We start from the raw sequence: 27,911 nt of genomic DNA on the forward strand, positions 1-27,911 counted from the left end.
CCTCATGAATGATGAGTCATCCTAGTTTCCTGTCTACTGCCCAGGTCAGAAGCAATACAGCAAGACACTTCATGATTAGTACCTGATAATACTGAAAAAGAATTACAACTAACCTTGTGAAAGACACAGCTATTTCATCATAATAGACAACATCATGTAAACAGTTATGCAGCTCAGCCTTGAGCAAGTTGGGACATTCAAAATTTGGTACGGACATAGCCCATTCACGCACAACCAGTCCAACTGCCATGCGCTGCAAAGCTGATCTGGAAGTTAGGTGAGCCAACAGAAGTCTTTCATAGCACTGTACAGGTGTATCTTCAGGTGAATATTCAACACCTGGCATTGGCTTGATCACATATATTGAGAGCTTGCCTGTCAAAAAATAAATCACATCATTTAAAATGAATGTCATACAATTATACAGTTGAAAATATATCACTTTGATAACCGTGTATTAACCTAGTTGTATTATATGAGAAGGGGAGATATGCTCGTAGTGACCCGTCTTTGTATCTCGCAATATCCAGTTTGTTCTTAAATTCATGTATGGTGTTTGCACACACTACTGTTTCGTCCAATTTGTTCCAGACATCCACCACTCTGTGTGGAAAGCCATTTTGTTTTTTCCAGATCTCTTCTATAACTGTCCTTTTTGAGTTTCTTTTCATGTCGCCTTGTTTTTCTTCTATCCCAATTTAACAAGTCTTCTCTACTAAGGACTTCCATACCTTTCATAATTCTATAAATGGCCAACAGATCACCTCTTTCTCTTCTTTGTTCCAGGATTGGTAGTTCCACTTTAGACAATCTTTGCTCATATATCAGTTTTGAAAGTGTTGGGGCCATCTTTGTCATTGCTCTTTGGATTCTTTCTCTTTTCCTTATATTCTTTTTTGTACTGGGTGTCAATAATGTCGCTGCATACTCCAATCTTGGTTTTATCAGTGTGACTAGTATTTTCTTTACCAATCCTCATCCAAATAATTAAAAGACACCATTATTGATCTGCTTGTCTGGGGACATATCTTTGGTGATGATTACTCCTAGGTCTTTTTCAGAACCAACTTTCTTTACTTCCTTTGCACCAATTTTATATTGTCCTGATATTCTTTTTTTTTTTTTCTTTTACTTTTTCCAAGTGCCATTCATTATTTTCAACTTTTATCATAATCAAATCCACATTATTATTTCCTTCTGTTATCTTTGTCACATTTAAGCCTTTCTTAGTCAAAGACATGACTCCTCCACCCTGTTTTTCCTCTCTTATTTTTAATCCAGTGATTACATAAACCTTGTCCAATATTATTTGGTGGTAGTGGACCTTTTAATTTTGTCTCCACAATTCCCATTATATCTGTTTTCTCTTCAACAAAATAATTGTTTAATTCATTTAATCCTGAAATCATGCCATCTATGTTGGTATAGTTTTTAATTTTTTTCTTTTTCATTGTTTTCTGTTTCCTGTTTGAATGTGTTTGAGATGAGGTGTCTGTGAAGTGTGATAGGGGTTGCTAGGCTAAACAGAGTGAGAAATGAGGAGGTGAAGAGAACAGGGGTGGAAAGGGAGTTGGGAGATAGGGTTGATGAAAAAGTATTAGGATGGTTTGGACACATGGAAAGAACAAGTAAGGAAAGACTAGTAAAAGAGGTGTAGAAGGCAGAGGTGGAAGGAAGGAATATGAGGGGGCATCCTAGGATGAGATGGATGGATGGGGTAAAAGGGGCATTATGAAAGAGAGGAATGTCTGTTGAGGAAGGATGGGAGAGGACAGAAGATAGGGGTGAATGGAGAAGGGTTGTGTATGGATGATGCTGTGATGCATGAGGGGGTGGGGGATGGGGAGTGAGGGAGTATGTATGAGAAATAAATTGACGCAGCCTGAGGGGATTTCTCCTTGTCTTCTCCTTTTTTGCATGAGGGGACAGAGAGAGGGGGTCATTGAATTAATGAAGTGGCCTTGCTGTGGATGTGCTGTGCCTTGCGACACTGCTTCTCACCCAGGGCAGTGGACAGGATGCAGGGATGACCTGTCATCCAGGAGGTGCCAAGATGTGAGGGAGGGAAGAGGGTGGAAGGGAGTGGAGTATGTAGGGGATGGAATAGGAGTGGTTTCTATGCCTTTTTCTTTTTGGCTACCTCTTGTGTATGGGGGAAAAAAGCCTTTGGTATATAAGAACATAAGAATGAAGGAGACTGCAAGAGACCATAAGGCCTACACTAGGCAGCTCCATATGTATGTATGTTTGCTAGTGTGTGTGTGTGCATGTATTTACCTAATTGTATTATACAGGGAAACAGCAATGCTCATTGGGCCCAATCTCCTATTCTTTAGTTCTCTAACATACCTAAAGTCAAATCCATGTACAGTCTCAACTTAATCTCTCCTTGATTTCCAATTATCATACTTAGATTTGAACTCTGGTATTGTTTGAGCTTGGGCTATATCACTTTCTAAGCTATTCCATATATTTATGTATCTATAGGGAAAACTGTATTTCTTCACATCCTTTTGACATGTGGCCTTTCTTAATTCATTCCCACGACCTATTAAATCCCTTCTTATATCTTCCTTTCTTTGATAAACTTCAAATTGGCTTACCTAACAACTTAGCTGCAGAACATCTGGCCTTCATCACAGCACAATATTTATCTTTTGCATCACTCTGTGTGTCATTCTCTCCTAGATAAAACTTCACTTCACCACGTTCCACCGTTTCTTCCAAGTTTGGCACTAGCCGACGCTTCCGAGTGTCCGACATCTTCTCCTAAAATAAAAATTACATTGCTGCTACAAGTGATTCATTCCATAATATTCTAATATATTCCATATACTTGTCAAGATGTGAGTACCAAATAAAATGGAATATACATATATACCAAACATGATTATTTATTTTTCTGAACTTCAAAATAAAACATGATCTTTGAAAAATCCATATTTTGGGATAAACCACTACTTTGGTTCAAAACCACAAAATCTTAATATTTTCTTGAACAGACCCATTCTATAAAATAACTGCATACACATAATACAGGAATGAAGGAGCAATATGTACATACATATCCCCAAAAGCCTTTTCCTGTTTATAATGGCAGTGGCTGAGTAAATCCATACCTAACATCCATAAAAAAAAAAATAATAATAATAAAAATAAATATATAAATAAATAAAATAAAATAATCCCGTCCCTCCTATCTTAGCATTTCATATTCTTCCCTGTCCTCAGCCACACAATGCAGGTCAAAAGCAAAGCAGAAAAACACACTTCTTTCATGGCAGGGCCCGACAGCCAGAGTTGGTTTACCCCCCCCCCCTCCCCAGTTCTTCATTATATGACAACACCCAAAGTCATCCATTCAAGAAATTTAAAGAGCAAACTAGATCCTTCTTTTGGGCTGCATCATTTACTCATCCACTTACAACCACTTTCAATTAATTCCTATCTTTTGCACTCTTCTCTGCTTGACACACTTCTCTTGCATCTAATACCCCTTTTACCCCATCCATCCACCTTATTCTTGGTCTTTTCTTCATGTTCGCTCCATCCAATTCTGCTTTAGACACTATTTTTGGTAGTCTTTCCTTACTCTCTTTCTATATGTCCTGATCATTTCAGCAATGTATGATCAACATAATCTATCAACTCTCTTTCCACCTCACAGATGTATATCCCTACAGGAGAATGTTATTCTTTGATGTTTAAACACATATGCATACTCATACAAATACATATATACAGGTCTTTAAAATTCTAAAGGGAATTGACAACATCAAAAGTGACAAAATTTTTACATTGAATGAGAATCAGACAAGAAACAATGGTCTCAAACTGTCCGGAAATAGATTCAATTTGGAAGTAGGTAGAAACAACTTTGCCAACCGTGTAGTAAATGAATGGAATAAACTTCCTGCACAGGTAGTGCAATGTAGTTCAGTTCGAAGCTTTAAGAATCATTTAGATAAATACCTAAGTAAGATGCTGTAATGATTATGATTTATGTTATATTATTTGTTTTTGTTTTGTTATAATTTGTCTGTCTGATTTTCATTTATTATTAGTTATATGTCAATTTATTATTATTTACTATTTACCTGTTTGTTTATCATTTAACTATACCTATGCATTTATTTATGTATTTTATTTGTTATTTACATTATCATAGTTTTTATTTATTATTTTATTATTAATATGATTTTTTTTTTTGCATCCAACCTAGATATGGATCAAAAGGTCTCCTGTCAGCATGCTCCACCTTTGTAATCCTTTGTAATCCTTACAATTAGGTAAATACAACCATGTAAAGTTGTGCTTACATTATGCTGTGCTTGCAGCATGAGGGCAGGATCAAGAGGCGTCTTTGCAGTGCCCATCATAAGACACAGCCAGGAGGGCACCAGTGGACAGACAGCAGGTAGCAACTTTTCTAATGCAACAGCACAAAGAACTTGGTCCCATATCTATAAAGAAAACAAAGGCATGAGATACATTCAGACTTAAAAAATACATACATACATACATATACCAAGGCTTTTTCCCCCTTCCAAGGGAGGTAGCCAAAAAGGGAAAGGCATAAAAACACTCCCACCCATTTCATCCCTAAATACACTCCACACCCCTCCCACCCTTCCTCTCATCTGAGCACCTCCTGGATGACGGGTCATCCCTGCACCCTGCCCACCGCCCTGGGTCAGAAGCAGTGTCGCAAGACACAGTACATCCACAGCAAGGCCGCTTCATTTAATCGGCGACCCCCCCTCTCCGTCCCCCTTTGCATATAAGGCGAGGACGGGGAGAAATCCCTTCGGGCTGCGTCAAAATTTACTCACACATACTACCCCACCCCCCACCCCCCCGCCCATTCCTCCTCATGCAGTCACAACATCATCCATATACAACCATTCTCCACTCACCTCTGTCTTCCGTCCTCTCCCTTCCTTCCTCAACAGACATTCCCCTCTTCCCCAAAGCCCCCTTCACCCCATCCATCCACCTCATCCTAGGACGTCCCCTCATGTTCACTCCCTCCACATCTGCCTTCCATACCTCTTTTACTAGTCTTTCTTCACTCATTCTTTCCATGTGTCCAAACCATCCTAATATTCTTTCAGGGAAGTGTGGAGTTCCAGGAAAGAATCGTAGCAGAGAGTTGATGGTGGAAATGTGTCTAGAAAGAGAGTTGATGATAGCAAATACAGTGTTTCGGAAGAAAGTCAAGCATAAGTACACATGGGAGAGGGTGGTAGATAGAGCGCTAATGGATTGTATAGTGGTAAATAAGATTATGATAGGAAGAGTTAAGGATGTACATGTGCTAAGGGGAGAGGGTGGGAGAATATCAGATCATTTTTTGGTGGAAGGTAAGTTGAGAGTGGAGGATAGATGGAGAAGGAGGAAAGGGACAAAAGGTAGGGAGGTTCTTAGAGTGAACTCCTTGAATGAAAAGGAAAAGGAGAAGGAGTACAAAAAGAAGCTGAAGGAGGAGTGGGAGGGAGTAAAGGATAGAGCAGAGACGGGTGTGGAGGAGGAATGGGGATGGTTCAAGGAGGGAGTCTTAAAGTGTACAAGGATGGTGTGTGGAACAAGAAGGACAGGGGGAAATAGAAGAAAGGGTAGTGAATGGTGGGATGAGGAAACAAAGAAGGTTGTAGAAGAGAAGAAGCGAGCATTCACAGATTGGTTACAAAAGAGGACAGGGGAGTCATATGAGACGTACAAAGAAAAGAAAAGAGAAGTAAAGCAAAAGGTAAAGGAGGCAAAGAGGAGAGCAGATGTGAAATGGGGTAGGAGTATGACAGAAAATTTTGAAAGTAATAAAAAGATGTTTTGGAAAGAAATTAAGAGAGGAAGAGGAGGCGAATCAAGTAGGGAAGAAAAGGTAAAAGGTGCAGATGGAGAGTTGATAATGGAAGAGATGGCAGTGAGGGGAAGATGGGCAGAATATTTTAGGGAGTTGCTGAATGTGAAGGAGGATAGGGAAGGAAAGATAGCTGCAGTGGGAAATACGAAGAAAATGAGAGTGATGAGTGAGGAGAATGGAGGGGAAATAAGGAAGGATGAGGTGAAGGCAGTTGTAAAGATGCTGAAAGCAGTTAAGGCACCTGGTCTGGATGGATGTCATGCAGAATGTCTGAAAAAGGGAGGTTCAGTGATGGTGGACTGGTTGGTGAGATTATTTAATGTTTGCTGGAGAGAGGGTAGACTTAAAAAATAAATAAATAAATAAATAAAATAATAATAATCAATACATACATACATACATATACCAAGGCTTTTTCCCCCTTACAAGGGAGGTAGCCAAAAACGAAAAGGCATAAAATCATTCCCACCCATTCCATCCCTGAATACACTCTACACCCCTCCACCCTCCCTCTTATCTTAGCACCTCCTGGATGACGGGTCATCCCTGCACCTTGTTCACTGCCCTGGGTCACAAGCAGTGTCGCAAGACACAGCACATCCATAGCAAGGCTGCTTCATTAAATCAGCGACCCCCCCCTCTCCGTCCCCCCAATTGCATAAAAGGAGAAGATGGGGAGAAATCCCTTCGGGCTGCATCAAATTTTGCTCACACATACTACCTCACCCCCCATCCCCCGGCCCATTCCACCTCATGCATCACAACATCCTCCATATACAACCATTCTCCATTCACCCGTCTTCTGTCCTCTCCCGTCCTTCCTCAACAGACATTCCCCTCTTCCCCAAAGCCCCCTTCACCCCATCCATCCACCTCATCCTAGGACGTCCCCTCATGTTCACTCCCTCCACATCAATAAATAAATAATAATACATACATATACCAATGGCTTTTCCCCCTTACAAGGGAGGTAGCCAAAAAACAAAGGCATAAATTCAACTCTCACCCATTCCCTCCCCACATACTCCACTCCCACTCACCCCCTCCCGCCCTTTTATCTTGGCTCCTGGATGACAGGTCATCCCTGCATCTCACCCACTACCCTTGGTCAGAAGCAAATGTAGCAAGATACAGCACATCCACAGCAAGGCCACTTATTTCAATCGGTGACCCCCCTTTCTGTCCCCTCATGCCGAAAAAGAGATGAGGAGAAATCCCTTTGGGCTGTGGAAAAATATCATTCACACATACTCCCTCACTCCATCCACCCCCTACTCCCTTCCATGCATCACAGCATTATCCATACATAACCATTTTCCATTCACCCCTATCTTCTGTGTTCTCCCTTCCTTCCTCAACAGACATTTCCCTCTTTCCCAATGCCCCTTTTACCCAATCCATCCATCTCATCCTTGGTTGCCCCCTCATGTTCACACCTTCCACCTCTGTCTTCCATACCCCTTTCACTTATATTTCTTCACTTAGAAACAATGTAGCAAGACATAATATGTATACCAAAGGCTTTCTCCCCCTTACAAGGAAGGTAACCAAAAAACAAACGCATAAAATCCACTCCCACCCATTCCCTCTCTTTTATCTTGGCTCCTCCTGGATGACAGAAGATGGGGAGAAATCCCTTCAGGCTGCGTCAATTTTATTCACACATACTCCCTCAGAAAGAAATTAGAGTAATCAAATACCTTGTATATCATCTTCAAATTTTCTGAACAAGTCTCCAGAATGGCTCTCTGATAAACATGCTGCACAGTAGGTTGAATTATAGGAGCAAGCCATTGTTCAGGCTTCTGTGGAGAATTTGGCCCTGTCAGAGTCTCGAGCGTATGCAGAGCTGAACTTCGAACACTACGACTGCTATGGTACAAGAAGGGCCAAAGTCGGGAAACATTTTCTGCTAAATTCCCCATAGTGCTGAAAAGAGGAATAATAACCATAGATTATTGAAGCTCAAATGTCAACCCAGTAAAGCAATAAAAGTTCATCTATATAGCAAAGGCTTCTTCCCCCTTATATGAGAGGTAGCCGGCCAAAGCCCACCCACCCCCGTCCATCTTTAAAACAATTATTTATTTACACTCATGTTGCACAAAATATTTGAGACTTAAATTTAATAACATCATACTTCATACCCACCTATCCCAAGTGCCTGGATGGGACAACAGCTTTGCTAATAGCATCAAAACAGAATGTGTTGATGCAGTCAGGTCATCAATTTCCAACAGTGAATCCCACAGAGTTGTCACAACTTGTCGTACTTCTACACTCAGCTGCTTAACAAGATATGTTGCAACTGGGATTAAAGCTGAAGCTGCAACTGCTACTACATCATCCATTGGATCACAGATGCCTAAAATAAATAAATAAATATATATATATATATATATATAGACGGATATAAAATAAAAAATAAATTAACTTTCCACAACTCCACATGAAAAATCATACTGATCAGCTTCTAAGCCTTCACTTTTACACCATAACAGTTGCAAGAACTTGGAGAAACTTGAAATCATTAGGACCACATTAAGAAGGAGGATGCAGAGGAATCTACATAGTGAGTGTTGGAAGGAGGAGGAGAATCTACACATTAAGCAAGTGCTGGTATGACCCATACCCTTCTATCTTAACTCCTTGTGGAATGACTGTCAAGTAGTGAAGGGAAAGAAAAAGATGAGTGGAGAGTGGTCATGATGGGACAAGAAATTCGTGGTCATGATGGGACAAGAAATTCATGCCACCCAAGGGGATTTCTTTTTATGTGGAACTTAGAACTAGATCTAGAATTTAGAATATATTTATACATCAATGGCTTCTTCACCCTGTTTCAACTCTTTGTAGACTTTAAACACGTGTATGATTCTGTGCACAGGCAATCATTGTGTCATATAATGGTAATTGGGAAGAAAGAGACAAGGATGTATATTGTCACCCACACTGTTTAACCTCGTACTAGAGAAAGCTGTCAAACAGAGCATCAACCATCCAGGAGCAGCAAAATTCTCACACAATCAAATGAATTTTCTCACATATGCTGATGATGTTGATGTGATAACAGAGACAGAAAAGGAAATTGATGAGATGTTTACAATAATCCAAAGAACAATGGAACAGGTATGGTTAAGATTAATGAACAGAAGACAGAAATTATGAAGCTAAGTAGAGATGGCAATTACACACCAAGGTAGGAGCAAGTTGGGTCTTTAAATGTAAAGAAAATGGATAATTTCAAGTACACCGGGACAATCAGGAGTGAGAAAAATTAATTGGATAGAAAAATAAACTAACACAAAGCAGCTGGAAACAGATGCTACTATGCCCTATCATCGGTGATGAAGAGAAGTATTAGCAGAAGAATCAAGCTAAGAACATGCAACATCATAATAAAGGCAACTGTCTTATGTGGAAGTGAGACCTGAGTACTGACAAAACAGAGGAGAATGGAAGTCTTTGAAAATAAAATCTTGAGAAGAACCCTCAGTCCAGTGTATGATGACAAAGAAGGTAGCTGGGGACGTAAGCACAACTGGGAAATCAGACATAATAGGCCAACCATATATACAGTGCAAAGTGCGGGGAAGAAGATTAAGGTGGGTTGGTCACTGTGCCCAAATGGATATAGACAGACTACCTAGAAAAGTGACAGAAGGGGCAATACAAGGCAGACAACCACTCAGGAGACCCAGGTACAGACAGGGCCCTCACATTGGGGGGGGAGGGACACATATTCCCTGGGGCGGCACATTTAGGGGGGCAGCAATTCTAGACTGGACATGCCACCCACAAGGTTGACAAAATACATACATACATATACCAAGGCTTTTTCCCCCTTACAAGGGAGGTACCCAAAAAGGAAAAGGCATAAAATCATTCCCACCCATTCCATCCCTGAATACACACTACACCCCTCCACCCTCATCTTAACACCTCCTGGATGACGGGTCATCCCTGCACCTTGTTCACTGCCCTGGGTCAGAAGCAGTGTCGCAAGACACAGCACATCCACAGTAAGGCCGCTTCATTAAATCGGCGACCCCCCCTCTCCGTCCCCCCATGCATAAAAGGAGAAGACGGGGAGAAATCCCTTCAGGCTGCGTCAAAATTTGCTCACACATACTACCTCACCTCCTCATTTCTCACTCTATCTAGCCTAGTAACCCCCATCATACTTCTCAGACACCTCATTTCAAACACATTCAAACTCTTTCTCTCTTCCTCTCTTATGTTCCATGTTTGCCCCATACAGTGCTGTTGGCACAATCACTCCTTCATATAGTCTCCTCTTAGCATCCATTTCCAAATGTCTATTCCTCATTACACTCTTTAATCCACCAAGGCATTTACTCACTTCTCTCAATCTACATTCTACCTCCACCTTCACTCCACCTTTTCCTGCCACATTTGCACCCAAGTATCTAAAACTATCCACTTCCTCCAGTCTCTCTTCCTTAATACTCACTTCCAGTCTGTTGCTCTACTATCATAAAAAAATTTGACTGCTCTTAACATCTTTCCTCCTATTATATATATCTCCAATACCTCATACAGTGCCTTCCTGTCTACCTTGTCATAAAACTTTTCAAAATCCATAAAGGCCACAAAAAACATTACCTTTTCCTAAAACATTCTCACATATCTGCCTTACAACAAAAATCTGATCCACACAACCCCTACCTGGCATAAACCTACACTGTTCCTCACCAATTACTCCTTCTGTTCCTCTCCTAATCCTCTCAATCAAAACCCTCACATAAGCCTTCCAAACTGCAATTAACTAACTGATCCCTCTGAAACTACTACACTCACACTTACCCCCTTTTCCCTAGTAAAGTGGAACTATACAGGCAGTCCTCCAGCACTCTTCCCTATTTTAAAAGAACATTAAACAATCTCATCAGCCAGTCCACCATCATTGTACCTTCCTTTTTTAGACAATCTGCATAACACCCATCCAACCCAGGTGCCTTACCTACTCTCATCATTTTAATAGCTATTTTTACCTCATCTTTCCTTATTTCTCTTCCATTTCCTTATTCATCACTGTCATTTTCTTAGCCTTTCCCACTGGAACAGCCTTTCTCTCCCAATCCTCCTTCACATTTAGGAACTCCCTAAAATACTCTGCCATCTCTCCCATTAAAAGAGAGAAGACAGGGGAAAACCCCTTTGGGCTGTATACAGAACAGATGGCTTTAAAAGAAAGTGGCTATTGAAATCTAATGAGTGCAAAGTTATACATTTAGGTCATCATCAATGTTCCACCTAGAAACAAGATACCATGCCCCTTGATGACGACACCACACAGAAGACACATAATATGTCATCTTACCCTGACACTTACACAATTTACATAATGCAAAATTTCTTTAAGTAATTATGGGCCAACCTGGTGCCTGTGGCTGGATACTTCAAGGCCACAGGTCTCCTGCAAGGAAGACCCAAGGCAATAGATTGATTAATTTTATTGTAGTCAACTGGGTTATGAATAATAAAGTTATAATACCCAAAGCAGAACGCTTTGTGAACTCTATAAAATTTAGTACATTAAATTATCAACATGAAACCATGCACACACTTAGCATAATCAGAAACATTACATTTCAGTACCTCGATAGATGTGAGAAAATGCTATGGGCAAGAGTTTAGACTCCATGTCCTCTCGCACAGCCAAAAGGTATTTGAGCCCTAGAAGTCCACCATGACGTGCTTCCCATTGGTGCCAGCTCAGTAAATCGAGCAATAACTTCAAAACTTCCATTACTCCTTTTTCCATCAACAGCTGCAGCACACCACCTGAAAAATTACACCTTTACTTGTAAATAATTACATGAAACAAGTTTGTCTTGTCTTAAGTTTCTCTGAAAGCAAGTGTTTTTTCTACATCAGTTTGCCTGAAAGTACATGACATATCTATCTGAATGAGACAGAAGGATAAAAGAGAAATTCTGTGCTGATTTAACCCCATTATCATGATAAGACTACAGATTTCATTCTGGCCAATACCAGATGAATTCATTCAGATATAGGAAGATCCTCTGTTAAGGGGGTTAAGACCATCTCAATCTCTTCCCTATAAAGCCTTTAGAGATTTTGTCCTGGCTAACACCAAACAATCCTATTCAATTTCAGGCACAATCTTGTGCTACAGGGGACAGAGCAAATCTGAATGAAATTACACACATACAATATATATATATATACCAAGGGCTTTTCCCCCCCTTACAAAGGAGGTAGCTAAAGTCAAAATGCATATACCCACTCCCACCCATTCCACTCATCCACCACCCCTCCCTCCCTCTCCTCTTGGCTCCTCCTGGATGACAGGTCATCCTTGCATCTCTCCCATCACCCTGGGTCAGAAGCAATACAGCAAGACATAGCACATCCATAGCAAAGCCACTTAATTTAATCAATAAACCTCCTTCTGCATCCCCTATTGCAGAAACAATGAAGACAGGTATAAATCTCTTCAGGATGCATCACAATTTCATTTACACACAACCACTCCCTACCCCCTCTCCCATCCACTCCCTTCCATTCATCACAGTATCATCCACACACAACCATTCTCCACTCACCCCTATTTTCTGCCTTCTCCCTTCCTTCCTCAACAGACATCCCTCTCTTGCTCAACACCCCTTTCACTCCCATCCATCCACCTCATCCTTGGTCACACCCTCATGTTCACTCCATTCACCCCTGCCTTCCACACTTCTTTTACTTTCTCCAATCATTCTTTCCGTGTGTCCAAACCATCCCAATACTCTTTCATCAACCCGATCTCTCATTTACTTTTCCACCCCAGCTCTCCTCCTCACCATGTTTCCAAATCTCAGTCTTTTCAACTCAAAGACATTTAAACTCTTCATCTCTTATGTTCTATGTTTCTGCCCTATACAGCTGTTGGCACAATCAACCTTTCATACAATCTCCTCTTAGCATCCATTTCCAAATGTCTATTTCTCATTACACTTTTTAATCCTCCAAGGTACTTACTTGCTTCTCTCAATCTACTATCTACTTCTACCTCCACCCCTTCCTTTCCTGCCACATGAGACCCCAAATACCTCCAGAAACAGGGGAGAAATTGATGCTGTTGAACTTCAATGGGACCTTTCGCAGTGAGCGATTTGATACCAGACACCACCAGATTTTGTAATTCTTGCCGGAAAATAAATACTTTTTTGGGCAAGTTTTATGAGCTTACAGAGGTGTATCATTGTACATTATTGTGTCTGAAATTTAAGTCAATGAATTTCATGATTGCAAACGGCATATAGCATTGTTTGAGCCTCTATTTATAATTACAGATGATATTCGTAAAACAGCCTACAATTGTATCAAGCCAAGCAATTTGTCATTTTCTACCGACTTCAATGGACGTATACTGTTATATACTTTCATTTGAATGCACCAAGCAATAGGCAAATCCATGTAATGTATTGAAAATATAATTTTGCATCAAAGACTTAATTTTTTCGGTACGATTAACATTTGTCTTTCTCTTATTTTTTCTTGAATCTGACGTGGAGTCTGCCACGGCACACGTAAAATTAGTCATATTTGTTTTAAAATAGCTCCCAGCAGATCTAAGAAGCTATTCTTTACACAAACATCGTTCACTTCGTATGTCCACCACCACTGTTGTTATTTTTCATCTCACTGATTATCTTCATATACAGGACGTGACAGTGATATCCATTATTTTTCAACACTCTCAGATAAAATGCACAAACCGAAATCAACATCCTCTTATTTTTACTGCTCATACTTACTTCAGTAAAAATAATTACCTATTTTTAGTTTTACCTTATAATTAAATTAACAAAGCCTTATCACACACCAGTAAGTAAAAATTATAACATTAAGAGTCATGTTTTTAATTTTAAATACATTTATGCAGCAATTTATGTCGTATCTTTTTTAAACATCGGTTTCCAAATTAGCTAAGTCACCCCTTTGCCTCGTGAAATCCGAGACAATTTAAAATTCTAGCGCTAATAGGAATCTACGAGCCTGACTGCGAAAGGTCCCATTGGTGACTGTTTGACTATTGACCCATGGAATGTGGCAGTACTCAGGCGAGTCAGCAAGTTGGAAAAAAAAAAAAAAAAAAAAAAAAATCATTGAGTTTTTTGTTCCTTTTTCTATTCTATGCCCAGACACAGCTTTTGGGGAAGAAAAAAAAAAAAAAAAAAAAAAAAAAAAAAAAGAAAAAAAAAATTGTAACCATTTCCCGCATTCCATGGGTCAAATATTCGATAGTAGAGACAGAGTTAGGTTCAGGTTTTACTATTAAGTTAGGATCAAGAAATTAATAAATTCTACACTCTGCACATGTGTTTCATTAACCCCTACAGCGTCAGCAGCATACATTGTATGCCGCAATTGTTTTATGGATTGAGCGTCAGCGGCATGTCATATGTCGCAATTTAAAAAATTTGCCAAAAATAGCCATTACATCAAGGGTCAAATCTGTGGTTATGATCAAGTAGCCTTATCCATTGGCTATAAAAGGCACCCAAAATCTTTTATTTATTGACAAAACTGGCAACCCTAACAGCAATTCTTTTGGGGTAGCTTGGGGTATAAAATCGGCCTTTAGGACATAATTTAGGCGATTCTGATGTACAAAACGAAGTATGAGGATGTGAGGTTGTACTTCAACAGTAAGGCAGGTGCTATTTAGTACGTATTCAGATGTATAGAACTGGCAATTTTGCACTGCGTAATACAAAATGTGGCCAGGCAATGTTGGTGTGATGGATACTTACTAAAACATTTACCAAAACAATAAGAAACACCACAATCACCTATATTCCATGAAATTATCATTATTAAAAAAAAATAATAAAAAATAAATAAATAAATAAGTAAATTTACCACATAAAGTGATAAATATTTGCCCAAAAATCCACAAAAACTATTTATAAACACATTTTCTGAGTGTAAGACTGTTATGGGCGACTGTACATTGACTTGAAACATCATAAATGTCAAATTTCTTCACTCTCAAATTCTAATGAAGCTTCCCTGAAAAAATACCTTGTTCAATCTGTGTGAGGAGTGAAAGAAAGTCTACGGATGTTCTACCAAACTTTCACATGCATATCTTGACAAAATCTATCCAGTTTCTCCATTTCTAGGCTAGGGTGAATCAAAATAAGGATAATGTGGATGAAGGTGAAACTGGGAAAGGAGATGTGGGTCTTTGTAAGTGCATATGGGCCTGGCAGTGAGAAGAGCGTGGAAGAAAGGGAGGCTTTTGGATAGATTTAAATGAGTGCATAGAGGGTTTAGGAAGAAATGTCAATGTAATAGTACTGGGAGACCTTAATGCTAGGGTGGGAAATGGTCCAATCGATGGAGTGGTGGGGAAGTGTGGAGTTCCAGGAAAGAATCGTAGTGGAGAGTTGATGGTGGAAATGTGTCTAGAAAGAGAGTTGATGATAGCAAATACAGTGTTTCGGAAGAAAGTCAAGCATAAGTACACATGGGAGAGGGTGGTGGAGGGAAGGGTGGTAGATAGAGCGCTAATGGATTATGTAGTGGTAAATAGGATTATGATAGGAAGAGTTAAGGATGTACATGTGCTAAGGGGAGAGGGTGGGGGAATATCAGATCATTTTTTGGTGGAAGGTAAGCTGAGAGTGGAGGATAGATGGAGAAGGAGGAAAGGGACAAAAGGTAGGGAGGTTCTTAGAGTGAACTCCTTGAATGAAAAGGAAAAGGAGAAGAAGTACGAAAAGAAGCTGAAGGAGGAGTGGGAGGGAGTAAAGGATGGAGTAGAGATGGGTGTGGAGGAGGAATGGGGATGGTTCAAGGAGGGAGTCTTAAAGTGTGCAAGGATGGTGTGTGGAATAAGAAGGACAGGGGGAAATAGAAGAAAGGGTAGTGAATGGTGGGATGAGGAAACAAAGAAGGTTGTAGAAGAGAAGAAGCGAGCATTCACAGATTGGTTACAAAAGAGGACGGGGGAGTCATATGAGACGTACAAAGAAAAGAAAAGAGAAGTAAAGCAAAAGGTAAAGGAGGCAAAGAGGAGAGTAGATGTGAAATGGGGTAGGAGTATGACAGAAAATTTTGAAAGTAATAAAAAGATGTTTTGGAAAGAAATTAAGAGAGGAAGAGGAGGCGAATCAAGTAGAGAAGAAAAGGTAAAAGGTACAGATGGAGAGATGATAATGGAAGAGATGGCAGTAAGGGGAAGATGGGCAGAATATTTTAGGGAGTTGCTAAATGTGAAGGAGGATAGGGAAGGAAAGATAGCTGCAGTGGGAAATGCGAAGAAAATGAGAGTGATGAGTGAGGAGAATGGAGGAGAAATAAGGAAGGATGAGGTGAAGGCAGTTGTTAAGATGATGAAAGCAGGTAAGGCACCTAGTCTGGATGGATGCCATGCAGAATGTCTGAAAAAGGGAGGTTCAGTGATGGTGGACTGGTTGGTGAGGTTATTTAATGTTTGCTGGAGAGAGGGTAGAGTACCGGAGGACTGGAGAAGTGCCTGTATAGTTCCTCTTTACAAGGGAAAAGGGGACAAGTGTGAATGTAGTAGTTTCAGAGGGATTAGCCTGTTAAGTGTAGTAGGGAAGGCTTATGGGAGGATCTTAATTGAGAGGATTAGGAGAGGAACAGAAGGAGTAATTGGTGAGGAACAGTGTGGATTTAGGACAGGTAGAGGTTGTGTAGATCAGATCTTTGTGGTAAGACAGATATGTGAGAAAGCTATAGGAAAGGGGAAGGATGTTTTTTGGGCTTTTATGGATCTGGAAAAGGCTTATGATAGGGTAGACAGAAAGGCACTGTGGGAGGTTATGTAGATTTATGGGATAGGAGGAAAGCTTCTGGGAGCTGTCAAGAGTTTTTATGAGAGTAGTAGAGCTTGTGTCAGGATTAGAAATGGAGAGAGTGAGTGGTTTGAAGTAAAGGTGGGACTTCGTCAAGGATGCGTTATGTCGCCCTGGCTGTTCAACTTATACATGGATGGGGTGGTGCAAGAGGTGAATGCTAAGGTAGTGGGTCAGGGATTGGAGATGGTTAAAGAAAATGGAGAGAAGTGGGAGGTGAGCCAGCTGTTGTTTGCGGATAACAGCACTTGAGGCAGGGTCAAAGGAGGGATTGAGGAAGCTGGTGGCAGAGTTTGGGAGAGTATGTGATAGAAGAAAGCTAAAGATAAATGTAGGTAAAAGTAAGGTGATGAGATGTACAAGGGGTGAAAGTGGTAGTAGACTGGAAGTGAACATTAAGGGAGAGCGACTGGAGGAAGTGGATAGTTTTAGATACTTGGGTGCAAGTGTAGCAGGAAAAGGTGGAGTGAAGGTGGAGGTAGAATGTAGATTGAGAGAAGCGAGTAAATGCCTTGGTGGATTAAAGAGAGTAATGAGAAATAGACATTTGGGAATGGATGCGAAGAGGAGACTGTATGAAGGAGTGATTGTGCCAACAGCACTGTATGGGGCAGAAACGTGGAACATAAGAGAAGAAGAAAGAAGGAGTTTGAATGTGTTTGAGATGAGGTGTCTGAGAAGTATGGTGGGGGTTACTAGGCTGGATATAGTGAGAAATGAGGAGGTGAGGAGGAGAACAGGGGTGAAAAAGGATTTGGGAGATAGGGTTGATGAAAGAATATTAGGATGGTTTGGACACATGGAAAGAATGAGTGAAGAAAGACTAGTAAAAGAGGTATGGAAGGCAGATGTGGAGGGAGTGAACATGAGGGGATGTCCTAGGATGAGGTGGATGGATGGGGTGAAGGGGGCTTTGGGGAAGAGGGGAATGTCTGTTGAGGAAGGAAGGGAGAGGACGGAAGACAGAGGTGAGTGGAGAATGGTTGTATATGGATGATGTGATTGCATGAGGAGGAATGGGCAGGGGGGTGGGGGGTGGGGTAGTATGTGTGAGTAAATTTTGACGCAGCCCGAAGGGATTTCTCCCCGTCCTCTCCTTATATGCAAGGGGGGACGGAGAGGGGGGGTCGCCGATTGGATGAAGCGGCCTTGCTGTGGATGTGCTGTGTCTTGCGACACTGCTTCTGACCCAGGGCGGTGGGCAGGGTGCAGGGATGACCCGTCATCCAGGAGGTGCTCAGATGAGAGGGAGGGTGGGAGGGGTGTGGGGTGTATGTAGGGATGAAATGGGTGGGAGTGTTTTTATGCCTTTCCCTTTTTGGCTACCTCCCTTGGAAGGGGGAAAAAGCCTTGGTATATGTATGTATGTACATAATTCTGAGTTGATTTAAGCAATAAAAAAATAGATTTGGCTCCGACGCTGGGGGGGTCGAGTATATACAACATTCGCCCAGCAACATACGGGTTAAAACCATGCATTAATTGATTTAAGTTACTTGAAGTTAGTAGTTACATAAAAATCTATGAATAGGTAATTTTTAACCTTTTTTTTCAAGTGATAGAAAAAAATACAATCATACATCGATAATCATAAAGTGGTAAATCAATAAGCATTTCATTAAGTTCATTCAATCATTAGCATCCAACAGCTCAACAACTAGCATGTATGTATCTAAATAGATTATAAAGCAAGTAAAAATCAGTTTAATTACTTTATATTAAAAACTGATATACCGTAATTATATAAAGTGGAATTGACATCAGCAACTATGAGTGAATGGGAATCGGCATCAGTATCAGCATCGACAACTAAGAGTGAAAAGGAATCTGCATAGGCATCGGCATCAGCAAAAAAAAAAAAAAAAAAAATAGAATCTGCACACCCCTACTCCTTTCACTAATTAACCTCCTGAAATCTTTTCATTACCACTTTTATGACTCCATCTCTTAGTCATAATACTGTTCCTATGAATAGAAGTGCTAGGTATTACCAATGAAATACCATACCTTTTCCCAGTATCTTTCCTTACACGAGTGGTTCCCAAAATTTGGAGAGGGGGAAAAGGGGCATATAATATTTCTAGAGGAGGTATGAAGTATTCGGTTCCCAAAATTTGGAGAGGGGGAAAAGGGGCATATAATATTTCTAGAGGAGGTATGAAGTATTCAATCTGTGCCATGAAAAAATGCACTGAGAATCACAGTCTTGTGAATCCAGGTTTCTCACTGATTAGCTGTCATTTTTTAAATACACACATGGAGGGGATGTTAAATACTTTCCTTTTGAGGATGAAAGGGGATATGCATACACACAAGGTCAATCAAAGGCAGGGAACAGTTAAAAGTTTGAGAACCAATGCTTTAAACAAAAACTATCAATTCTATGGTGGGAGTTATGGTAGGAGTTACTAGGCTGGATAGAGTGAGAAATGAGTAGGTGAGGAGGAGAACAGGGGTGGAAAGGAAGTTGGGAGATGAGGTTGACAAAAGAGTAATGGGATGGCTTGGACACATGGAAAGAATGAGTGAAGAAAGATTAGTAAAAGGAGGAGGGAGTGAACATGAGGGGATGACCAAGGATGAGATGGATAGATGGGGTAAAAGGGGCATGGGGAAAGAGGGATGTCTGTTGAGGAAGGGAAGAGACATAAGATTGGGGTGAGTGGAGAACGGTTGTGTATGGATGATGCTGTGATGCATGGAAGGGGGTGGGTGGGGGATGGGGGGAGAGGGAGTATATGTGAATGATATTTTGACGCAGCCAGAAGGGATTTCTCCCTGTCTTCTCTTTTTCTGCACAATGTGATGGGGGGAGCGGGGGTCACCAATTAAATGAAGTGGCCTTGCTGTAGATATGCTGTGTCTTGCTCCATTGCTTCTGACCCAGGGCAATGGGCGAGATGCAGGGATGACCCAAGAAAAGAGTGAGGGAGGGATGGTGAATGGGAGTGGAGTATATGGGGATGAAGTAGGTGATTTATGCCTTTGACTTTGGCCACCTCCTTTGTAAGGGGGGGAAAAAAGCCCTTGGTATATGTATCAATTCTAAAGGCATTTTCTGTTCAGAAGTACAAAAATATTACATACCAAGAGTCTGTGCACAAGTCTCCTTGACTGGTGCTACCACTTGATCAGACACAAAGTCTCCAAATCGATCTAATGCTAGGACACATACCATCCTTACAGCTATATCTTCCAACCATGCTTGGTGACAACTTTCCATCTGCAACAAGAAATGTCAAACACTAGGTTAGAATTCTTTGACATAGCTATGTATTTGCATGTACAGAAGTCATTATGTTTTGTTTGCAACTGCCAATAATATCTAATCACCATTTTTTAATACATCCTCCCCAAAGTATAAAAATTCAACAAAATAAAACTACATGACAACTTTCCCTCATCCCTCACACACAAAACATGAGACAATAGTGCTCAGTAGTAATTGGGAAATGTAGTGAAGTTTTCTTTTTTGTGTGTCAAACTTCATGTAGTTCTACCCTATCAATCTGTTGCTCCAGGGCTCTCATGTAAGAGAACTGCAGCCTCCACACAATTGGCCATGGCCACCAGTGAAATTATTCAGAGAAGAGATTGAGTTCTTGTTTGGTAGCAAAACTTATGGCTATAGAGTAGTAAGGTGCCTTCTCATGAAAAAGGTTTGTGTTAGACTCAACAAGTTCTCCTTGGGCATTATACAATGACAGCTAAGCTCAGTCTCCCCTTACTAAATGACAGCTTGAGGAAAAAATCCTAAGATCTTGGATGGTGCAGTTGTGGAAATTATTTAGGAAAACAAATTTCTTTGACACTCACCTGTTCAAGTGTTGCTCCCATATACTTCCCAGCTCCACAAGCATGAGTCTTAACAATTTCCCTGAGAGCAGTGCCAGCTCCATGACGGGTTTCCCAGGATGGGCTAAACAAGTCTGTGCACAAGGCATCACAGAACTCCTCCAGTGGCCATTCCTCCTGCTGCACATTATAAAAAGTATAAAATTATAAGCATTAAATATCATGACTCAGCCACCTCCCTTATCAGGGGGAAATGGCCCTCTGGTATGTATGTATTTGGCTGATCTATTACACAGTTCACTACTATTTATAATTCTCCATTACTACTCATTCACACAAGTTCTTGAACACCTTCATTACAACCATAACATCCACCCGCTACAACCTCAAAGAATTAATTTCAATGAATGTCTCGTAACTAACTGCTCCATCACTCCAGGGCAGTGGGCAAGATGCAGGGATGACTCATCATCCAGGAGGAGCCAAGAGAAGAAGGAGGGAGGGGTGGTGAATGGGAGTGGAGTACTTCCCTTGTATGGGGGAAAGAGCCCTTGATATATGTATGTATGAACCAATCTGAACACAACTTTCCATTTCATATATAGCACTTCCCATCATAATATGACCATCACTGTACTGTTTATATCAAAATACTTAAAATATCAACACATATGCAACATGTTTACTAAAGGCACTAATCCTCTTACATGGGTCAAAACATACTGAGAGGATTAGGAGAGGAACAGAGGGAGTAATTGGTGAGGACTAGTGTGGGTGTAAGAAAGGTAGGGGTAGGGTTGATCAGATCTTTGTGATAAGGCAGATATGTGAGAAAGTTTTAGCAAGAGGTAAGGGTGGTTTTTTTGGGCCTTTATGGATTTGGAAAAGGCTTATGACTGCTCAAACAGAAAGGCACTCTGGGAGATTTTGCAGATATATGAGATTTAAGGAAAGCTGTTAAGGGTAGTCAATTTGCGGTACAGTTTTCAGGAACACATATGTACTGTATAATGAGGACTTACTGTACCTACATCCTCATATACCTATTTGTGCCTCATGATGCCTATGTAGGCGTCATCATATGGAAGAGGTTAAGGGACTCAGTGACTGAGTTTGGGAGGGTATGCAATAGGAGGAAGTTCAAGGTAAATGTGGGTAAAAGTAAGGTGATGAGATGTACAAAGGCAGAGGATGGCAGCCAGTTGGAAGTAAGTCTTAAAGGAGAGAGAGGCTGGAGGAAGTGAATAGCTTTAGGTATTTGGGGTCACATGTGGCAAGAAAGAAAGGAGTGGAGGTGAAAGTAAATTGTAGACTGTAAGAAGCAAGTAAATACCTTGGGGGATTAAAAAGTGTCATGAGAAATAGGCATTTGGGAATGGATGCAAATAGATTATATGAAAGGGTGATTATGCCAACTGAGGCACAATGGAGCAGAAACATGGAATTTAAAAGAGGCAGAGAGGAAAAGTCTGAATGTGTTTGAGATGAAATGTCTGAGAAGTATGGTCAGGGTTGGATAGAGTGAGAAATGAGGTGAGGAGGAGAGCTGGGGTGGAAAAAATGGCAGATAGGGCTGACATAAAATTATTGGGATGGTTTGGACACATGGAAAGAATGAGTGATGAAAGATTAGTAAAAGAGGCATGGAAGGCAGAGGTGAAGGGAGTGAACTTGAGGGGACGACCAAGGATGACATGGATAGATGGGGGTGAAAGGGCTGCTGAGCAAGAGGGGAATGTCTGTTGAGCAAAGAAGGGAGAAGGTAGGAGATAGGCTTGAGTGGAGAATGGCTGTGTATAGATGATGCTGTGATGCAAGGAAGGGAGGGGGTGGGGGATGGAGGGTAGGGAGTGGTTGTGTATGAATGATATTTTGACACAGCTTGAAGGGACTTCTCCCCATCTTCTCTTTTTTCTGTATGAGGGGACAGAGAGGGAAGGTTGTTAAATAAGTGAAGTGGCCTTGTTTTAGATATGCAGGGTCTTGTTGCACTGCTTCTGACCCATGGCAGTGGGCAGGATACAGAAATGATCCGTTAGGAGCTAAGATGAGAGGGAGGAAATTGTGGTAGATGGGAGTAGGTACTTGCCTTTTGACTTGGTTACTTCCCTTGCAAGGGGAAAAAGCCCTTAGTATACAGATGGCATACAATAAAATCCAGTCAACTAGCCCTCCTATTTCAGCAGTTTGTGGTTTTACTGTTGTTCCATTCCCCACTACATTGCTTGGATCAAAAGCAACGTAGTGAGGCACAGCTCTTCCACTGGAGGGTCTGACACCTAACGCCCCTAACTCACCATACATCAATCCCCATCCCACTTCTTATTCTTTAAATTATATAAAACAGATGAGAAAAATATCCCTTTGAGCTGTGGCATTCTTTTACTGATCCACAATCTCTCTCCAATCATTCCTATCTTTTGCACTCCCCAGATGTACCACATGCTTCCTGAGTTCCCTTCACCCGACCCATTCAACTTACATCTTCCAAGTACAGTACATCTCCTGGGAGCACAGCATCAATCACCATTTTGCCTTCTTCATCACTGGAATTTCCTTCCCCTCCTTGGCCACCCAGACTCATGCGTGGTTTCTTCTTCTCAGGTGCATCCTCAAACTATGGGAAAAAATTTTTTTATGTTGTCTCATGATTCTTTAATAGATGGTATCTACATGTCCTACACTAATCTTTTATGAGTACTAGGAGAGAGGGAATAAAATTTCTCATTATGAAACAAAATTCTGAAAACAACTTACACTATCGGAAACATCCACTGACTTCTGCTTGGCTAAAAGTTTTGCTTTCCTGCGTGCCCGATTCTGTTCTCTTGAACTGAGACTTGCCCCAGCTGATGTCATCTCCTCACTCACTACATCCATAACTGCACTCTGTCCAAATAAAGAAAAATAATATTGCTGATAAAAATGTGTTTGTACTGAAGAAGAAAGAAGACAAAGAAGACACGGAAAAGATGAAGACAAAAATGAGAAAAGATGAATTAAAGAAAAATCACAGAAAATAACACATGCACAACAAGACAAAAACTAGAACAGATGTACAAAATTCACAAACATATCAACATTTGTACACTTCAATACCAACTGAAGCATTTATACATTAGCAAATATAAATCTCCACCTTTTTGGCATAAAAGCTTGAGATTAGTTATATTTTACCCCTTCTTGTTCTTCTTATACCCAACAACATAGAAAAAGACCCACATAGGCACATGTTATTTCTCCAAGAGAATTCTTAAGATTGAGGACTCTTTACCAGCTGCTACTGAGTCATGAGGACATGCTCAATGAAGCTCTGGAGAGAATTAAAAATAATTATACACACTAATTCAGTCATATAAATTTCTCACCTTTGTCTTTCCATTCATGTGCTGGACTTTCACAGATTCCAAATCTTCATTAGTGAAAATGGTTTGTGTATCCACTCCCAACACCTCTGCCACATCCAAACCTAGCCGCTGATTCACCAAACGCCTTTGTCGAGCTGTTCGTTCTTTGGGATCTATACCTGTAGAGTTCATAGAATGAAGTATTCTTAGTAATTTTTTTTAAGAAAATAGCAATTTCTCAAACTTCTTTCAATAAAGTACCACAGAACTTGTGTGTATATATGTATGTATTTACCTAGTTGTAATATACAGGTGGGGAGCTATGCTCGTGGTGACCCGTCTTTGTATCTCTCCGCATCAAGTTTTATCTTAAAATCTTGTATAGTGTTTGCACATACTGTTTTGTTGTCTAATTTGTTCCATGTATTTATTGCTTTGTGTGGGAAACTGTTCCTTTTCAAGTTTTTTCTATAACTATCCTTTTTCAATTTTTTTCCGTGTCCTCTCGTTTTACTGTTTTCCCACACTAACAGGTCATTCTTGTCTAAAACTTCCATTCCTTTCATTATTCTGTAGATAGTCAGCAAATCTCCTCTTTCTCTTCTATGTTCCAGAGTTGGTAGGTTCAATTTGGATAGTCTTTGCTCATATGTTAGTTCAGCAAGTGTCGGTGCTAGTTTGGTTGTCGCTCTTTGTAATCTTTCTAGTTTCTTAATATTCTTTTTGGTACTGGGTGTCCAAAGTGATGCTGCGTACTCAAGTTTTGGTCTTATTAGTGTAGTTAGTATTTTCTTTATCATTTCTTCGTCCATATAAGGAAATGCCACTTTGATTGCTCTCAATAAGCTGTAGGTCTCTCCGAATATTTTATTTATATGCTTATCTGGTTTCATGTCCTTTCCCATCATCACTCCAAGATCTTTTTCATAGTTTGTTTTATTTATTATTTCTTCCCCAATTCTGTAATCTTTTGATATTCTGTTTTTACTCTTTCCAAATTCCATTATACTGCATTTCTTAATATTGAATTTTACTTCCCACTTTTGAGTCCAATTCCATATTGTGTCCAAATCTTGTTGCAATGAGTTGCAGTCCTCTTCCGTTTTTACTTTCTTAAGTAATTTTGCATCATCTGTGTGTGTGTGTATATATATATATATATATATATGTGCATGAGTATATACCTAGTTGTATTATATGGGAAGAGGATCTATGCTTGTGATGACCTCTCTTTGTATCTTGCAACATCTAGTTTGTTCTTAAAGTTATTTGCACACACTACTGTTTCATCCAATTTGTTCCAGACATCCCCTCTATGTGGAATTTTTTTTTTTTTTTAGATCTCTTCTATACCTGTCCATTTTGAATTTCTTTTCATGTCCCTTTGTGTTTCTTCGATCCCACTATTGTTTCCATCACACTATTGTTTCATCCAATTTGTTCCAGACACACCACTCTGTGTGGAAAACTTTTTTTTTTTCAGATCTCTTTTATAACTGACCTTTTTGAGTTTCTTTTCATGACCCCTTGTTTTTTTTCTATCCTACTTTAATAAGTCTTCTCTGTCAAGGACTTTGTTCCAGGGTTGGTGGTTCCAGTGTGTGTGCGTGTGTATTTACTTAGTTGTATTCACCTAGCTGTATTATGCAGGAAGGGGAGCTATGCTCATAGTGACCCATCTTTGTATTTCTCAGCATCTAGTTTGTTCTTAAATTCTTGTATGGTATTTGCACACACTATTGTTTTGTCCAGTTTGTTCCAGATATCCACCACTCTGTGTGGAAAACTATTTTTTTTCAGATCTCTTCTATAACTATCCTTTCTGAGTTTCTTTTCATGTCCTCTTGTCTTTCTTTTATCCCACTTTAATAAGTCTTCTCTGTCAAGGACTTCCATGCCTTTCATGATTCTGTAAAGTCAAAAGATCTCCTCTTTCTCTTCTTTGTTCCAGGGTTGGTAGTTCCAGTTTAGACAATCTTTGCTCATAAGTCAATTTTGAAAGAGTTGGTGCTATCTCTGTCGTTGGTCCTTGTATTCTTTCTAATTTCTTTATATTTCTTTTTTGTGATGCGTGTCCATAGTGTCGCATTGTACTTCAATCCTGGTCTTATTATAGTCTAAGCACACACCAACTTCATACATACAGGTAATTAAAATTAAACATTTCTCCTTTATTAACACCTCATGGATGAAGGGTCATCCCTGCCCCCTTCCTAAATGCCTATGTCAGCGTTTCTCAACCTGGGTTCCACAGAACCCTAAGGTTCTGCAAAAGGTGATTGTAATAATGTAATATAGACATCATCCTATCTAACTTATTATTATGATGAGGAAATTAAATGAGAAAGCTACGGTATATATATATATTTTTTTTTCCCACAGGGGTTCCTTGAGACACGCAATTTATTTTAAAGGTTATGCAAGGATAAAAGGTTGAGAAACACTGGCCTAGGTTAATGTCAATGAAGGGAGGCACAATTCTTCCACAGTAGGGCCTAAGAGCCCAAACTGGTTAACCTCAACATCATAATATGGCCATCACCATTCTCATCCACTCAAAATAGTACTTAAAAAAAAAGTACTCAAAGGTACCTGAATTTTCGTCGTCAGCCTCGAAGAGTTTCTCATCACCTGCCAACAAATAAGATCCTCTTTCCAATACATGGCAAATGTTGAACATGGCCAGGGATAGCCTGCCATTCTTCAACCTATTCCTGCTAGTGTCTTCTGGGTCATCTTTAAAAAGAAAGAAAAATCTTAAATTAAAAAAAAAGAAATTATAGAAACAAGTTTTATTTGAATATCTTTGCCTTAATTCATCAAACAAACAGAAAACATTAGGAGTATGGTTACTATGTGTCTGTGAGCTGAACTAAACATTTACTTTCCAACAAAGAAAACATTTCTTGTATTTAATTAAGTTTGGAGACGCACTTATCCCATTCAAATCCTAGCATATTTTGACTTATAACAAACTGCAATACAGATCAACAATTGAGTTAAATCTTTATGGTTTTACCTTTTAATTGAACATCTCAATAAATTCTGAACTTCTATACAAATGATTTACTTAAAAAATCATGATCAAATACAATGAGCACCAATTTAAATATTGAATTGATGAATTCCCTTACTTTTCACTATAACAGAAGGTTGTGGATCCCATTTGGGCACATTCCTGACAATTGCTTCTACAGCCTTCCCTGCTGCAATGCGTGTATCCCACGAATGGGATATGATGTATGTGTGGAGCTTGTTAAGAAGTGGATGTAGTTCATGGGGGTGAAGTTTCACAATCTCCCCCAACTGCTGAGCAGCAGCTTCCCTTGTAACTGCAGAGGACCCTGTGTCCAGAAGCACAAAGAGTCGGTCCAATCTGCTGTTGAGGTCAGAAATGGAAAAAACATCAGCAACACATTCAACTATTCAGAACCAGAATAGTTGTTTTGTTGCACCTCTTGTAATATTAGCCTCTTTAACAGTAATGTAAAACATTAATATATGTAAGCATAAATTACACACATAAACATACAAAGAATAGCTTCCCACACAGTGATAGATATCTGGAACAAACTGAATGAAGAAAGTGAGTGCAAAAACTATACAAGAATTTAAGATCAAACTGGATGCTGAAAGAGACAAAAGCAGATCACTATGAGCATAGCTCTCTTCACGTAAAATACAACTAGGTAAATACACACACACAGACCTACAAAAAGCATTTGATAAAGTACCACACAAAAAGCTACTAAAAAAATTGAAACAATAGGTGGTGTACAAGGAAAGCTATTGGAATGGATGGAAGACTTCTTAAACGGGAGAAAAATAAGGGTGGTACTCACGAGACAAAAACTCAACCTGGGAAGAAATGATAAGTAGAGTCCCACAAGGTTCTGTATTGGCTCCGATAATGTTTGCAATATATATGACATGAATGAAGGTGTGGAATGTTATATGAACTTCTTTGCAGATGATGCAAAACTACTTAAATTAAGTACAGAGGAAAACTGTGAATCACTACAGAAAGACCTGGATAAAATCTGG

At 40.0% G+C, this 27,911-nt stretch overlaps 1 protein-coding gene across 2 annotated transcripts in view; it reads right to left on the bottom strand.

The window, feature by feature from the left end:
- Positions 1–27,911, bottom strand: part of Hel89B (histone acetyltransferase 1) — a 76,865-nt gene that overhangs the window by 37,280 nt on the left and 11,674 nt on the right. For both annotated transcript variants that reach the window (XM_076187085.1, XM_076187084.1), the window contains exons 2-14: positions 27,002–27,246; positions 26,460–26,603; positions 23,889–24,046; positions 23,278–23,409; positions 23,003–23,137; positions 20,542–20,700; positions 19,813–19,948; positions 11,486–11,671; positions 8,015–8,228; positions 7,564–7,792; positions 4,320–4,463; positions 2,604–2,769; positions 114–375 (exon numbers count right to left, since the gene is read on the bottom strand). In XM_076187085.1, the coding sequence (XP_076043200.1) occupies positions 114–375; positions 2,604–2,769; positions 4,320–4,463; positions 7,564–7,792; positions 8,015–8,228; positions 11,486–11,671; positions 19,813–19,948; positions 20,542–20,700; positions 23,003–23,137; positions 23,278–23,409; positions 23,889–24,046; positions 26,460–26,603; positions 27,002–27,246 (2,310 nt within the window). The remainder of the gene's footprint in view (positions 1–113; positions 376–2,603; positions 2,770–4,319; positions 4,464–7,563; positions 7,793–8,014; positions 8,229–11,485; positions 11,672–19,812; positions 19,949–20,541; positions 20,701–23,002; positions 23,138–23,277; positions 23,410–23,888; positions 24,047–26,459; positions 26,604–27,001; positions 27,247–27,911) is intronic.

Source organism: Oratosquilla oratoria, chromosome 6, assembly GCF_046742065.1.
Source record: "Oratosquilla oratoria isolate Oo_2021 chromosome 6, ASM4674206v1, whole genome shotgun sequence".
NCBI lineage: Eukaryota > Metazoa > Arthropoda > Malacostraca > Stomatopoda > Squillidae > Oratosquilla > Oratosquilla oratoria.